The 16857-nt window shown below is 54.7% G+C and overlaps 1 protein-coding gene across 3 annotated transcripts in view; it reads left to right on the forward strand.

Moving 5' to 3' along the window:
• Positions 1–3728: 3728 nt before the first annotated feature.
• Positions 3729–16857, forward strand: part of RFX1 (regulatory factor X1) — a 30324-nt gene continuing 17195 nt past the window's right edge. Inside the window, exons 1-2 of one of the 3 annotated variants that reach the window (XM_082688303.1) lie at positions 3729–3974; positions 10919–11269. In XM_082688303.1, the coding sequence (XP_082544429.1) occupies positions 10966–11269 (304 nt within the window). In that variant the 5' untranslated portion in view covers positions 3729–3974; positions 10919–10965. The remainder of the gene's footprint in view (positions 3975–10918; positions 11270–16857) is intronic. The other 2 variants (XM_082688304.1, XM_082688305.1) reach the window with 2 other exon arrangements.

Below are 16857 nucleotides of genomic sequence, written 5' to 3' on the forward strand. Positions count from 1 at the left end.
CAGACAAGGGGCTAGATCCCATGACCCCCAGATCATGACCAGAACCAAAACCAAGAGTCAGATGCCCTATAGACTGAGCCACCCAGGGACCCCTGATGTGGACATTTGTCTCTATTCTTTCCATTTTGTGCAAACTGGATGTTAGGTTGAAAGACTTAATCAGAGTCAGGTTTAACATGTTGGCAAGATGTGTCATAGGGGAAATTGTGAACTTACTTCTGAGGCCACAGGTCCCTTTCCTGTGGTGCAGAGCTTCATTGCAACTAACGCTGGTGACAGTCTGGCTTCCGTGATGAAGTCCACTCTTCTACATCCAGCAAGCCACCCGGTACCTGGTGCGTGTTTTGTTTCCTACCATCCCTTCACCTGACCCTTTATAATGCCCACTGATGATCACTGCCAAAATCAATTATTTCCTCAACTTTTGCAAAATGGAGATTTTTCTTTTTTAAAATTTATTTATTTATTGGGGCGCCTGGGTGGCTTAGTGGGTTAAAGCTTCTGCCTTTGGCTCAGGTCATGATTCCAAGGTCCTGAGATTGAGCCCTGCATTGGGCTCTCTGCTTGGCGTGGGGTGGGGGGCTGCTTCCCTTCCTCTCTATCTACTTGTGATTTCTGTCTGTTGAATAAATAAAATCTTAAAATATATTTTTATGACAAAAATAGCGAGAGGGGGAACACAAGCACGGGAGAGCTGGAGAGAGAGAAGCAGACTCCCCACCAAGCAGGGAGCCCGATGTGGGGCTCAATCCCAGGACCCTGGGATCACGACTCCAGCCAAAGGCAGACGCTTAACCAACTGAGTCACCCAGGTGCTTCAGAAAATGGGGATTTTTCTAATTCTCCCATTCCTCCTAAATTTTTAAGCTGGCATTCTTCTTGGGCTGTTAGTAACCACTACAGCTAACACCGGGGAGGCAAGACCATCCTTAATCCCTTACTTTTAAGTACCAGTGTGTCTGAGGGGCGTTGGTCAAACAGCCACTTCCAATAGTATAATGTGTGTAGTACGTGTTTTTAACTTTCAAATTGGAGCATAATGTACATAAAGTGCACAGATTTTTTTTATGATTTTATTTTTATTTACTTGAGAAAGAGAGTGCGAGCAAGGGGAGGAACAGAGGGAGAGGGACAGGCACACTCCACACTGAGTGCAGAGTCCTACACAGAGCCTGATTTCACGACTCTGAGATCATGACCTGAGCTGAAATCAAAAGTCGGATGCTTAACTCACTGAGCCACCCAGGTGCCCCAAGTACATGGTCTTTGAATGGAGAGCTCAGGGCATCTTTATATACCCATGCAAGTACTATCAGATTAAAACAAAAAAATTAGAACATTTCTAGCCCACACTGTCTTCCCTGCCACAAAGGCTTATGAATATTTGTGATTGAAGAAATAATTTTCAGGCTTGGCTGTGCCCACCTTGGGGCTTAGGGATGCCAGAAAGGTGGGGAAATGGGGGGGAGGTGGAAATAGGGCTTCTAGTCCCCATTCCCCATAGGACTGGCCCTGCGACCTCCACCTGTCGCACAGCAGCTGCAGGGCTGAGTGACTCGCTCTGCCAGCTCGGATTTATCCTGGACACCTTATGCCTGGAAGTTTCATGAATTCTTGGGGGAACTTGTCAGGGCTGGGGCTCAGCCAGTGTTTCCAGGCAGGTTGGGACTGCTGCTGCATCGCTTCTTCCTTCGAGGTTCATATCCAGGGGCATGAAAGCACATTGGAAAGTCCCAGAAAAGGAGACAGGCTGTCTGGGCTCTGCTGCCTCCAGTCCTGTGATCCCAAGGGAGCACCTTCCCCCTCTGGGATGCTGCTTGCTTACCCAGCTAGTTGGGTGGGGGGGGGGGGGAGAGAGAATATTCCACTTTGCTGAGTTGTTGGGAGGATATCCGAGAAGTCATCTGGCTACCTGTATTTCTCTGACTTCACCTCTGACCACTTTTCTCTTTGCTCATTCTCCCCCAGCCAGATGTTTGTTCCTTTCCTGCCTGGCTTTTGCCTCTGCAGTTCCCTCCAGCTGGGTTTTATGGGGCTTGCTTCTCACTACTCATGCTCAGTTTGCTTGACCCCTCCTCTGGGGACACAGGCTACAGCACGGACTCTCACTCCTCCCCACATCCTCTTATGGTGCTCTTACAGCCCGCAGAAACGTATCTCATGTATTAATTTCACTAATGATTGTGTCTCCCCTGGTAGAATGCAAGGTCTAAGGATCTGTCTGCTTTCTTTACTTTTACAGCTCGGGCCTTGCACACAGGAAATGTGAAATTGGTTGAACCACGAAACAAGCTCGGAGATAGAGACACTTTGTATCGTTGTCACACAGCCGAAGTCGAATTAGAACCATGGGCTCTGAGTCTTGGCTTTTATTTTCCCCACCGCTTCTGGTGGAGACGAGGGCGCAAAATTTGAAGAGCGGGGTGCCAAAACCCTCACTTATCAAGATAATATTTTGAAAAATCAAAATTAAAGCAAAAAAATTCAATGATTAAAATACGTTTTTGTTTTTAAAAAAGTAAAAGACAAGATCCGATCCTGCACTTGCATGACTCACCTTACCTTAATCTCAGTCCTGGCGGATCTTACCTTTATTTAAAATTTCGGTATTTTGCTCTTTATGGATTTTTTTTCCGTTAATTTTGATACTTAAAAAATAGTGGATTAGAATGTCATTTATCTTGAGTTTTGGCGCCCGAGGCGCGCTCACCCTAATCTTAACCCGCTTCTGTCTCTTCTCGCCGGCGGAAACGGAGGCGAGGAGTACGGTGTTGGGGAGCGCAATGGGGTGGGGGGGTGGTGTGGAGCCCTGAAGGGCAACCGGAGGTCCCCCCGGAGGGGCTGGGTGCCGACCTTTGCTTATCGCCCTCGCTGGAAGCCTCTAATTAAATCCACCGCCTGCGGGAGACCTTTCCCAGGGTCCTCCGCACCGCCTGCGGGGCCGAGATAGCCGCGGCTGTCCCGGCAGCTGTGACCTTTCCCGGCTGGAGAGGGCGGGGAAGCGCGAGCAGGCGCGGAGGCCGGGTCTAGACAGAGGTGGCCGCGGGTGGGGCGGCGGGGCAAGTTTGCTCAGGGGACGGGATCTGGGACCGAACCCCACCTTGGTTCCCCACGACCATCCCACCGCCAGAGGGCAATGAGGGTAGGGTAAGAGCGCCCCGTGACGTCATCGAACCCCTAGCCCGGCCCCCGCAGCTGACGTCACAGAAGAACAGGACACGTCACCATATTCCTCCCGCGACGTAAGCGCCCGATGCCAGGAACTGACCCGCCGGGGAAGCGAGCAGTCTGAAGGAAGAGCGCTTTCCTTTCTCGCCTTTTACAGTTGGTAAGGCGTTTAAAGTACGCAGAGCGGACTACCATTCCCAGTTGGCCTTGCGTAGCGCGCATGCGCACGGTTCCCAGCCAGGGAGCGCGGCAAACCTTTGGAATAGACTGACGTCCCCTTAGGGGAAACATAAGGCAGGTTTTACAGCCGAAAACCAATCCCTACCTCACAGACCCCACCCCTTTATTCTTAGGCCGCGGCTTCCTTGCGGGAGTGACGGGTTCTCCTGCCTTTGAGGGCTCAGTTTCCTTTGATGGACATGCACACCGATGAATCAGAGCTCTGAGAAGTCGAGAGTGTGTTGAAAAGCGTGACTTGGGACCAATAGTTTAGGAGCAGGACCTAGCCCCGTCCAATCACTTCTCTCGGCGCCGCCAATCACCCGGGACTCCGCCCCCGCCAGTGACGTGTGTAGGGTGGGTAGCAACAGTTGCCCCGGTGAGGGAAACGGAGGCGCCATAGCCACGGTAGTCGTGGCGACCAAGCAACCCGGCAACGCGAGTCAACAACAACAACCGCCCGGCCGACCCCCACCCCCACCCCCCCCACCCGGCCCAGGGACCCCGGCACGTTCCGTCCCCCTCCCAACATCGCCTCCGAGACCTCTGGAAAGCCCTTCTGCGGACAGAAGTAGGAAGAAGCCGAGGTAACCGGGGCGGCCCCAGGGTGGCGGGCCGGGCCAGGGACAGCGGCGGGGCCCAGGCGGCGGGTGTCGCTGTAATCATAGTCCGGGGGGAAGGGGCGGTCGGTCAAAATGGCGGCGGCGACTGTCGGGGCCGTGGGGGAGGGGGCCGGGGCCCGGCTGGGGCGACACCACCCGCCCCTGGGGTCCGGGGCCCAGCCCCCGCAAGGGGCGGGCGCTAGCAGGCCGGCGGCGAGTGGAGGTCGGCGGGACGGGGCGGGGGGCTTTTATATGTTGGGAGGTGCGAAGAGGCGGGCCTGGGGAGGCTGGGCCAATGGGAGCGAGGGAGGGGCGAGGCGGGGCCGAGGTGAGTGGGCGGGACCAGGTCGTAGGTGTGGGCGGGGCCGACGGGTTCCGGGGGGCTTGGGGGGAACCGGGTGGGGCAGCTGCCGCCTGGGCCTTACAGCGTGCCAAAGGGATGGGAGGCCACCTGGGCCGCGTCGCTTTAGAATCCCCCCTCCCCTTGCCCAGTCATTCCCACTACACAGTGTGTGCCACATCTCAGGCCTCAGTTTTCCATCCTGTGAAGTGGGGAGAATCGTTGCTGTCGTCCCTTTTCTGCATTTCAGGGACTCCTGACTCCTTTCAGAAATTTCTTTAGGGCTCATCTTTGAACTTTTACCCCATGTGCTGTTTTTGAATGTGGTTTGATAGAACTGTTAGCTAATCTTAATTTCAAACACCGCTGTCCGCTCATAAATCTGCCTTCTCTCTGAGAAAAGGCAAAGGGGAACAAAGTTTCGTGGAGAAGCTGTGGGCTAGGAATATGGCTTTCACGGGGAGGATTTAGTCTGCAGAAATCGGAGCCCATGGCAGGGAGGAGTGATCTCGGGTGACTGAGACAGCACAGAAACTTGAATGCTTCTCCGTGGGCTGTGCTCTTAGGTCTGGTGTCCCTGAGCAGAGGATTTGTTTTCTGGAGCTGGATTGATTTCTAACCATTCTACCCATCAAGGTCTCCCCTTCTGGGGATGGTTAGCAAATGGCGCCGAGGAAGTTTCTTAGATTTCTTAAACTGCTTCTCTTGGCCAGACACATGTTTTTGTGTCAGTCTAGTTGGTGTCAACCGGGTCACATGTCACTGAGGAGGTACCGGCCTCCAGAGCCATGTGGGCAGGCGCAGGACATCAAGATCAGAGGGAAAGGGAAGTGTTCCATGTTTGTTACAGGAGAATCTGAGCGACTGCTTTGCCGGGCAACAGGATCTGCCAGCTTGAGGAAGAGTTTATTTTTTTCAAACAGCCAGCTGGGCCAAGTCCACTTTGCTTATTCTCTGTCTTGCTTTGGAGCTTGGCATCAGCAGAGCAGAGTGGTGGTGTGCAAATTTCAGCCTTTTTCTTTTAAAATCATTAAACTTCAAGGAGAAGAATTATTTCAGGCTCTCCTAAAGCTTTCCCTCAAGAATTTGAGATCAGGTTGCGTGGGGGAGCGTCTCACTTCTCCAGAGACTTTTTCTAGACCAGGTCCTCTTTGAGAGGAGACAGGACCCCTAGGAAGGGTGGAGATTAATTTTCAGTACCAATATGGAAATGCCAGGTCTGCCTGAAAGGTCATCATCACCTGTTGGAAAGGCAAACTTTGAGCAGAAGGTGATACTACCGATCACCTAGTCTTGTTAACTGCCTCTCCCCTGCCGTAACTTTTGTATTTGAAGGGCCCAAGGCCAGAAGGGTCTTTCCACGAGGGTAGAGAGCACTGGTTTGGTTTGCTTTTGGAAACAATCAACTGCTTTCTAGCTGTGTGCCTGTGGATGCATTACTTTACTTCTCTGGACCTCAGTTTCCTCCTGTCTAAGCTAGGGGCAGTGATCATTGGTAATGATTTTGAGCTCATATCACTGTTATGGATCTCGTAAGAGAATACACGTTGAGCATCAGATACCTAGTAATTGCTCAGATGCTCTTAGCTGCCACTGTTGTTCTCAGGATTGGCCCTTCTCGCTCAGCTCTCTGAATTACACCGCTCGCATTTATTTTTATCATTTTGAATTGGGTGAGAGCCTAGTGGCTTAAAAGGTTGACTCACTTGCTGGGCTGTGTGGGCTGATGACAGAGATGACAGAGATCCCAGGAAGCTGGATACCAGGACTCCAGTTTCTAGTGAGAAAATGTCATTCCCCTTGATCCTGAATAGCCTTTCTGCCGCTTTAGGAGAGTAGCCAAAAAGAAAAATTCTCCTGGGCCTGGGCCCAGACTCAGCCCCAAGGCTTCCAAGAGGCAGCTGGGTGAGCCAGGGGTGTGGGTGTCGTGGGAATGGAGCTGAAGTCCTTGTCTTTCCCTCTCCATGTACGTCTCAATAGCTCGGGGATGGGCCAGACAGACTTCCCCAGGGACGTGGTCTGCAGATAGCCACCGGACAGTGCTCTTCTTGGGCTGGGTGCCCCATTCTGGGCCATTGGGCACCAGCCACCCCTGCTGCTGAAGCCTGCTGCCGTCAGAGGCAGGAGGCAGGAACTGGTTCACAAGGGCTCATCAATTGGTAAACTCAAACTGCCCTTTGACACTTACTAGCAGGGTGCTCCTGGCATGGGGACACGTATTTGACAGTAAAAGTTGAGCTCCGACTGTGTGCCCATCAGTGTTCTAGGAGCTGGAGGTACAGTAATGGGCAAGGCAGGCAGGGTCTCTGCTATTGAGGAGCTTGTATTTCTGGTCATGGAGGAAAGGGGAACTATGAATATGAAAATAAACAAACAAGGAAATACAGGGCCCGGAAGAAAACAAAATAGGAGTGTGTGCTTCAGAGTACTTGGGGTTGGGGGAGGAGAGTACACCTGAGACCCAAGAAGGTGACATATAAGCTGAGATCTGAATGATAAGCAGCCAGCAGCAGAGAATGGGGGTAGAGGTGAGGAGAGCATGTCAGTCAGGTGGAAGAGTCTGGTACAAAGGTCCTGAGGCAGAGGAGGCCTGGAGCATTCTAGGAGCAAGAGCCAGTTTGACTAGAACATTCAAGGTGAGATAGGAAGGACCTCAAGGCCCCATAACGCTTGGGAAGGGCTCTGGATTTTATTTCGTCTCTGTGATAAGAGCTGTGGAGCCTTCTGAATAGATGGGTGACAAGATAGGATTTGTGCTTTCAAAGGATCTTATTTTTTTTAAAAAAAGGTATTTGAGAGAGAGCAAGAGAGCAAAGTGCAAGCAGAGGGCAGGGGTAGAGGGAGAAGCAGAATCCCTGCTGAGCAGGGAGCCCAGTGCAGGACCTGATCCCAGGACCCTGGGTTCATGACCCAAACCAAAGGCAGATGCTAAACCGACTGAGCCACCCAGGTGCCCTCAAAGGATCTTAAGGACTATAGAGGCCAGAGTGGAGCGTGGAGCCAGTAAGGAGGATGTTGGAGGGGTCCAGGTAAGAGATGGAGACTGGTCAGAGTAGCAGGGTATTGATGAAGGTGGAGAGAAGTGTCCAGCCTTAGGATCTATTTTGAAGGCATCATTGAGAAGTCCTGAAAACTAACTGGATATAGAAGATGAAGGAAACCTACATCCTTGTATTTATTTTCCCTATTCCACTGCAAGTTCCTCAAGAGAGCCATTCTGCAGATGAGGAAAGGGAGTTTTCTTTCCATATCTTTGGGAGGGCCTTGTGCAAGACATAAACCATTCAGTTATAGAATCTGGAATCCAAACCAGAGGTCAGCAAACTGTGGCTGCCACCTGGTTTTGTGTGGCCTGTGAATTAAAAATAATTTTTTTTATACTTTTAAATGATTGAGGAAGGAATTAAAAGAGAAAATTTTGTGGCCCAAATAAAATGTCAGGACATGTGATACTATGTGAAATTCATATTTCATTGTCTATAAATAAAATTTTATTAGCACATAACCATGTTCGTCTGTTTACATATTATCTATGTCTGCTTTCCCACTGCAGTGGCAGAGTTGAGTAGTTACAACAGAGGCTAGGCTGTCTGCCTAGGCAAAAGTTTTGGCTGTGGCCCTTTATAGAAGTTTGCTGGCCCTGATCTGAAGTAATTGATTCAAACATTCTCCAAAAACAGCTGTTGGCTTTGAAGTTAGATGCAGCCATTGGTGCTTTTCTTGGCAGTTTCATTGCCAAGGACAAATTTGTTGAGGGACTTCCTTGTTTCGTATTCCCTGTTCTGGAAAGAAAGGGATCTCATACTGTTTAATATTTGTGACTTATTTCTCTCTAGAGAGCACCCTGCAGATCTCTGCTTAACCTAGTCATCCACAAATGGAAAGGAAAGTGCTCCCTGGTCGAATAATTGTGGGACACTTGGTATCCTGAATTGCCCTCCTAGAGATTGACAATGACAGTGCTGAGAGGGCCTCCCGTAGAGAAGTGGGTTTAACTGTTTCATTAATCTCCCCTTCACCTTTTCAAACTTGGCTTTGCAGTCTTTGATGTCACCTCCTTCCCCTGCCCCTGAGTGGAAGGGATGGGGCATGCGGGCTTTGTAGCTCAAGGAGGAGCAAACACCTGCAAGTGTGGAGCTTTGAAAGCCCTTTCCTTGTGGGCGGTACCAAGGGAGCACACTCTGCTAGGGCCCAGAAAGCCCAGGCCAGGGTTTTCCAGAGAGTTCCCTCAAGGTCAGCAAGCTTGGAATCCTCCTGAGGGAGAGTCAGCTCAAACAGCAGACTCTGGAGCCATCCCAGACTCCTTGGGCAGAAGCACCCAGGACTCTGCATTTAACTAGCTATGCAGGTGATGCTGATGAACACCAGAGTTGGATTTCCCTTTGGGCACCTCCTTCCTAGAGCCCGAGGAATGTGTGTTTCCTTCCCCTCGCTTCTCCATCTCCACCTGGCATGGGCATTTGTTCAGTTCAAGGATAATGGGGCGCCTGGGTGGCTCAGTGGGTTAAGCCTCTGCCTTCGGCTCGGGTCATGATCCCAGGGTGCTGGGATCAAGCCCCACTTCGGGCTCTCTGCTCAGCGGGGAGCCTGCTTCCTCCTCTCTCTCTGCCTGCCTCTCTGTCTACTTGTGATCCCTCTCTCTGTCCAATAAATAAATAAAATCTTAAAAAAAAAAAAAAAAAGAATGGCTTCCACGTCTCAGCCCTTACTGGGCACTGGGCTTGTATCATTGGATCCTTTTGACAGCCCTCTGAGTTGGTATCCTCATTATCCCCAGTACAAATGGGGAAACTGAGGCCCAGAGGAAGGTCAGTAACATGTTTGTGAATGAAGAGGCAGGTCAGGGTTCATGTCGAGGTGGGTCTGACACGAGGCAGACAGACCTGATCAGCTCCTGGCCTGGACCAGAGTTTGGACCCAGTGGTGTGACGAGCCCCCAGGAGGTAGCTAGCCCCTCTGATGCTGGCAGAAAGGAGTTTGGGAGGGCAGGATCTGGGGGAAAGTGACTTTTTCTTTTGTGTGGCAGGTGTTGAATCTCTGTGGTGATCACAGAGGTGATGCTATCTACTGAGTGTAAGAAATAAAACGAGCCCCGTGCTTGGCTCCAAGTAGGGCTGGAGGCTAAGGACACACATCTGGAGATCAGAAAGACCTGGATTCAAATCGTCTTTTACCAGTTGCTGGGCACCCTTCACACGGTGTTGCTTTCCCCACCCCCTTCCTCTTGCAAATCCTACTCTTAGCCACCTGTGGCTGGAGGGCCGCCCCCTGGCGCATGATGGCACAGAGGCGCTCCAGGGTTAGTGCAGAAAGACCTCTGGCTCAGTGGCCCTGGGGGCTTGGAGTGCCTGCGAGTGTCACTGACAACCGAACGCAGGCAGGACTATTCAACTTAAATACTTCCCTGGGCCAGGCAGGGGCCACGAAAGTATGGAGACTGGAGCTTCTCCTCGTTACCACTCCAGTGTTGGTTCCACCATCCTCAAATGCTCAGGGGTTGGGGATGGCACCGGTTAGTGTGGGCAGCAGGGAAGCCATGTGCCCTTCTTCGGATGAGGCAGGGCTGGGGTGAGAGAGAGGGTGGCGCTTAGCACAGGCATGGGGGGCCGTGAGCTAGAAGGGACAGAGCTAGGCAAGAGGGATGGGTTGCCTAGACCAGGACCCAGGAGAGGGAATACAAGCCCTCAGCAGCCCAAAAAGCTACCTCTGCCTGGTTGGGCCAGTCCCATTCCGAGGTCAGCAGTGACTGGTGAGCCTGCCCTGTGGCTAGGGCCTGCTCTCAGCCCAGCGCCCCTGGACTCAGAAGGGCACTCTTCCTGGGATGAGCTCATATCTGGTATCGTAGCCCATTTTGGTTTATTCAAGGGCCTGAAAGTCCCTGTGGCCACAAGCTGCTCTAAGGGCTTTTCGGACTCAAACACCTTTCCCTTTCTGGCGCCCCACTGGAAATGATACTCAGCCAAGAATCCAAGCCCAAACAACAGGCATGTAGGGAACTGGGACAGGCCATTCCGAAGGCAGCTTTCCCCAAGACTTTACCTTCCAGCAGTTAGCCAACTGCTGCCGTGCTCAGAATGCCCAGGATTCCGCCTCCGCCTGCTGTGTGGTCTGGGTCAAGTTCCTCAACCTCTCTGAGCCTCAGCTCCTCATCTGGCCGAGCAGACCCAAACCCAGACAAGGTTGTTGCAAAGTTTAAAATGAAACAATGTAGAGGAAGCACTCCGCACACACACAGGCTGCATGAGCCCTTGGGAGAGAGGGGCCGTGTGTCTCCCACCGTCCCAAACCTTCCATTTTAGCACAGGGGTCCTCCGGGCACCAGGGCCCGGGGAGGAGGAAGGCAGAAGTCCTGGACTGGGGTGAGTGGAAGAGGCAGAGATCAGTCTCAGTCCGTAACCAGTTCCCCTCAGTGATGGGCTGGCTGGATCTGGCCACCAGCCGCCAGATTTAATTAAGTTAGTGACGAACCTAAACATGTCTCTAGGGAGCCAGGAACTGTCCCTGGTTTCCTCTGCTTGTCGATTAATTCTTGTTTTTCCTTTTTTTTTTTTTTTTTTTCTGTTTCCCTCCTCCTCTTCTTCTTCCCAAGGAAGAAAAAAAAAAGCCTTATTTATTATCATTTTCCCCACTGTTGGCATGGCAACACCAGCGTACGTTACCGAGCTTCAAGCAGCCCCGCAGCCAGCCCCGCCACCGCAGGCCCCGCCCCAGCCCCCGCCGCCACCAGCGGCGCCCCAGCCCCCCCAGCCGCCTGCCACCGCCGCCACCCCCCAGCCCCAGTATGTCACTGAGCTGCAGAGCCCCCAGCCCCAGGCGCAGCCACCAGGCAGCCAGAAGCAGTACGTGACAGAGCTGCCGGCCACCCCCACACCCTCACAGCCGGCCGGTGCCCCCACCCCGTCCCCGGCGTCTCAGCAGTACATCGTGGTCACCGTCTCTGGTAAGTGGACACGCGCTCGGAGCCAGCGTGCTCTGTGAATAACTCAGAGAGGAGTTTGGGGAGCCAGGTATCCTGGGTGTGGGGGGGCACAGTGATGCCCTCCTGCTGTCAGTGTGCCTGTCACCAGCACGGCAGCTTTCAGATCCGCTGGCTTTCCCCTGGGAGACTTGGGAGGGTGTTTCTGGGGAAGGAGTTGTTAGGCCAAGCAGCGAGGCTTCTGTCCACCTAAACTCCTTCCCACTGGGGCAGCTCTTAGGGTTGTTTCTGTCTCTGTCCCCAAGTAAACTGCCACTTGAGGGAAGGACTGGGTGGGAGACTTAAAGTTTGCAAGCATCTCTCGGAGATGGAAGGTGAGGGCGCAGCGGCTGCACTCCTGGCCTGGGTCGTTCCTTACCACACCCTCGGCCGCTCTGCCTGTTTCCTCCTCTGTAAAGCGCTGGTAACAGCTTCGTGAGCTCGGGATACGTGCGAGGTGTTCACGGAGGCATTTCATGGAGGCCAGCTGGGAGGCCTCCCCCGAGATGCAACCTTTTTGGTTCTGGTGGGACCCAGGGGCCGAGGGAGGCCCATTGGTTGGGCAATTTCGTGATCATATGGCCAAGGACCCATTTCTTGGCTCCCCTTACAGCCATGGAGAAAGTGATCCAGAAGCTCAGGTTGTGGCACCCTGATTCCTGCCTGGGCCATCTTCCTCATGCCCCAGTTCTTCCAGGATGGAGATGGGCCGAGCTGGGCCGAGCAGAAGGAACTGGGAGCAGAGGGTCAGGGCAGGCAGTCATTCCCCTGAGAAGGTGGAGCTCAGACCAGGATTGGGCATCATCTGTGGCTTCCAGTGTGTTTAGCGGAGCGGGGAGAATGTGGTGAACCACACACTCCACCCCGGCCTGATCTTTCCAGAGTGGAAAATGAATGGATGGAAATCATAAAGGTATCTTGGGAGGCTGTGGAAGGGGCAGGTCAAGACTGGGTTTAGGAAGATAGGGCAATGTAGAGTGACACATCACAGCTGACATGGCCCCATGGGACCAGAGCAGGTGTAGCCGGGTCCCTGAGCAGCATCCTTTAGGCTCCTGGCAGTGTGGAGGCCCCCAGAGAGGGATGAGGGTGGTGACTCTTTACCACAGGGACTGGTCTGGAGGGATGTCACCTGAGAGCCATGTGAGAGCACCAGCCATGGACGTGGCCAGGGTCTCCAGGCCACAAATCTCTGGCCTGTTCCCGGCACCGCCCAGTTATTCTGCTAGGTTTTCTCACCAGCATGCTCCCCCGACCCCAACAAGAAACCCACCCCCACCTCCATCGTCTTGTCTGATTCCGTGCTCCTTACCCCTGACCCCACTGCCTACCTCCCTGGGAACAGGTGCCACCACGTATCAAGAAGGACCCCATCTCACCTGAGCCAGCCTCTCCCCTCCCAGGGTCATCTGGAGCCACCAGCTCTGCGAATCCGAGGGCAACCCCTCCAAGGCTTTATCGCTTGGTCCCTCTCTTGCCAATCTTTCCCGCCGACCTGCTGAGATGAGACACCTTCCGATTTAATCGGAAACCCCAGTTCCTGTACCCTTTCAGCTGCTGCCCACGTCTTCACTTCCTTTTAAGTCGGAATTCCTTGGAGGATTCACCCTCCCTTCCTTAACTCGTGCTCTCTCCTCTGCTGCCTCTGCCTTTCCCCTCCTGCACCCCAGTCACTCCGGTCGCCCACAGCCCCCACCTTGCCCATCTGCTGCTCATTCTTGGTACTCCTCTTCCTCGGTCCCTCGGAAGTACCTGACATACTTGTCCCCTTCCTCCCGGAACCGCCCCCTGCCTCTACCTACTTTCCCGCCTCCTTTCTCCATCCCCTTTGCTGCTTCCTCCTCTTCGCCCTTCATGGGGGCCTAGTCCAGCGTCTCAGCTTCCACTGCCACCTTGGTGCTAACAACATGCCCACGTCACGGCCTGTGCCCTGGGCTATGGCCATGAACCCCAGCCACCTGTGACGCATCCACTCAGGATGGAACGGGCCTCTCAAGCCAGCAGTGCCGAGTAGAACCTTGGATTTTTCCCCTCATCCAATCACACCCTCCCTCTTCTGAGACTTTTTCATCCTAACAAACAGCAGCCCTGGGCCTGGGTCAGCATGGACTCCTGCCCGGCCCATCTCAGAACCAGACCTCTCGTCCCCGCTTCTGCTCCCAGAAACTACCACCTCTGCCACCTCCAGGGCCCCCAGCCCAGTTCAGCCTCCGCCCTCGCCGGTCACTGTCCACCCCTGCAGTGACCAGGAGGGAGCCCATCACAGCCCAGTTCGATGCAGATGATTCTGAGGCAGATGGCCCTGGAGTCACTGCCTGAGAAACTGTGACTTTGGCGTTCTCCTCTGAGGACGGCTGGCCCCTGTGGCCCCTTCCACTAGGGAAGGGCTTTAAAAGCTCCACACTGCCTGGATCCCCTGCTGACAATTTCCTAGCCTCCCAACTTTGGTCTTGAAGGCCTGTCAGCCCACCAAGCCTCAGCCGGCCCCATCCGTTCCCTCCCACACCTGCTCCAGCCCTCCTGGCCTTCCCGCAGCGGCAAAAACCCACAAGGCTCAGTCTGGCCTCCAGGTCTTTGCATTTGCAGTGCCCTCTGCCTGGAGCACTCCGTCCCCAACCCCCTGGTGGCTCGGCCCTTGTGTTCTGGTGTCTTTGGCTCAGATGCTGCTTCCCTGACGCCCACACCCCCCACCTCCACTGCTCATGCCCTGTGTCCTCACTTTGCTTTGTTTTTCTTCTTAACACTCATGTCACCTGAAGTGCTGACGATGGTGAGGATGTCCATCTCTTGTCCCTGAGGGCGGGGCTCTGTCCGCCGTGTCCCTGTGCCATGAACAGCCACTAGAAGTCTGGCCCGACCCATCGCAGCCCTCACAGTCTGCTAGCCCCCGGCAGCTGAGAGCAGGTGGGAGGCCTCGCCTGTCACTGCTGGAGGACTTTGGTCAGCCTACAGGGCATCCCGTTGGCTCTAGACCTCCTAGGTGCTGGCTTTGGCTGCTTTGGGGCTCCAGGGTCCTCAGGGCAAGGGTCCGGAGAGGGCACATGGCTCGAGGCCCCAGAGCACCCCGACTCCCGGCACATTCGTCTCTCCTTCTCAGCCTCTCCAGTTCCTGCTGCATGCCCCCGGGGGTCTCTGGTGCTTAGAGGTCAAGGCCTTTGTTCCCGCTCCCCGGATCCCCCATCGCACCACAAGGCCGGTCTGTGCTGCTGGGCTGCAGTGAATGGGCTGCTGGTGCAAGTCTCAGGATTCCTTCTTTGGTCTCATGGTACCTTGACGGCCTTTCACAGGGGAAGTGCTGACGATGGTGCTGCCCTGTTGCTCCCTGTTCCAGCGGCAGTGAGGCTGTCCTCAGAAGGGTGACTGGGTGATGCTTCCTTGATACCTTTTCTGAGGAAGAGGAGGTTGGCTGCACCTTGTCATTCCATTGGCCCCTTTTACCCTTCCCCCACCCCCTTGCAGTGATTTCCCAGCATTCCTCTGTGACCCTCTCCTGGGCTAGTGTCCCTTTTCAGCTAAGGGTAGCCTTTGGGCCACTTGAGCCTGTCCCAGGCGTGGCGGGGTGGGGGTGGGGAGTAACTGACACCAGTAAAGGCTACAGCAAGGTGCCTGGGGCTCCGCAGGAGCCAGAGCAATCGGATCTGACCAGGGATCCGGGGAGGGGAGGGAGGGGACAGGGAGGGGACAGGCGGGGCCCCGGACCCACCTTGGAGCCCAGGCTGGAAGCCAGCTGGCAGCTGGCACCACAGGCAGCTCATCCAGCCCGGTCCTCGTGGGCTCTGCCCTAAGGTGTCTTTGGAGCTGATGGGAAGGGAGCTCCAGTTTCCCTGCTCAGGAACAGCCCTCTAGATCTGTAAGGCCCTGTCCTCGCAGGTTGCCACACTCGCACCCGAAACTCAGGGCAGAAGGAGGACACTGTGGGTCCTGACAGCCACCCCCAGGAAGGTGAAAGCAAACCTGCCCGCGACAGACAGCGCTGGGCTGAAGGGACATCTGCGGCTAGCCTTTCTTCCCTGCTTCTCTCACACTCGGAGTCTTGGGAATCCAGCAAGATTTGTGTCCGTGAGAGAGATGGGGGGCTGTTTCTCAGCATCTCCCAGCACAGTTGGGGAAATGGTCAGGACAGACAAGGGCCCCAGGAGCCACCGGCCCTTTCAGAGGCCCTGACTGAAGTCCTCTCCAGGAGCAAAGGATCAGGAGGGAGGGAGCCAGACGCCCCCCCGCCTCCGCCATCCGAGAGGCGTGGGGCCCCAGCTCGTCATCAAGCCTCTCGGGCTTCCTTCAGTCTTCCCCCTCAGAGCTCGCGGCACTGGAGACATGAACAGGTCTCAGTGGGGAAGTGCAGGGCCCAGGGAGGAAGAGATGCTCATCAGATTGAGGGACAGGAAATCAGCTGCCACTTCCTGACTACAGACTTGAGACTGTGGGGGCCCTCCCTGGTCTCATGCACATGCCCAGAATGGAGAAGGCGGACAGACAGATGCAGAGGCTTGCAGACTTAATACGCCAACCCCCAACACATACACACACACACACACACACACACACACACACACAAAACGAGGGCAGGACATGGGCAAGCAGGGACGCACACACACAGGAAGCCTTTCATCCGGACAGTAGACTCTAGAATCTCACCTGCTTATCCTCAGGGTACAGCCCGGCATGCCTGGCAGATGTGAGGGTCCCAGCCTTGAGAGCCAGCCTAGACTGTTTCCTGGGGCTTCCCCATCCCAGGCAGATCCCTGATAGCAGCTCCCCAGGCCTCCCAAATGCTAAGGGTCCCACTGACTGAAGGATCAGCCTCGGCATTTTCTTCCGAGCCTCCAGGCCCCCACTCACTGTCCACCCTGAACTAGGCAAAAACCCATCCGAGGCCGCCTCAGTTGGGTGCCATTCCTTGGGCTGGGCCTGGCTCCCCGTGTCCCACAGACACAGACACCCAGGTGTATCACGGCCCCACACGTGACTTAGGGCTTTCTCGGGTTTCTCCCCAGGGGCCCCTCTCAGTGAGGGCTCCCTCCCTCACTGCTCAGAGAAGCCTAACTAGATGCAGGGGAAGAGTGTAGCCAAATGGAGGAGATGGTGTCTCCTGGAATTGGCTACAGAGGCAGCTGGCCAGGCAGGCCTGAGGTGGTTCCAGTGCCCGTCCCACGTGTGGCCAATGGGAGGCTTCCCCCAGCACCACCTCCCACATCTGGCCGCCACTCCCCCTACACCCAATACATAACACATTCATGAGCCCTGCCCTGGACTTGGTCCCTGAGGTTCTTGCATCTACCTGGGACTGCACTTCTGCCCTGGCCAGGCCCCCCCTCCCTGTGTCCCTACATAGCTGAGGCCCAGCTTCTCACTTTGGAGGCTAGGGATGCTCTGGTCCTTAAATGGTGTTCCCATAGACCCTCACCTTACGGGTCACCACTGCCCTTGGGGTGTCAGCCCAAGAATGACCTGAGGCTCTAGATTTCCATGCACAATGTGAGGTTTATGTGGGCACAGATAACGGGCCAGCCTCCTGGCATGTCAGTTCCCAGCTGGGTGAACTTTTATTACCCCATAATGGGGGTAATAAAAGT

Source organism: Mustela nivalis, assembly GCF_964662115.1.
Source record: "Mustela nivalis genome assembly, chromosome: 1".
NCBI classification, from domain to species: domain Eukaryota; kingdom Metazoa; phylum Chordata; class Mammalia; order Carnivora; family Mustelidae; genus Mustela; species Mustela nivalis.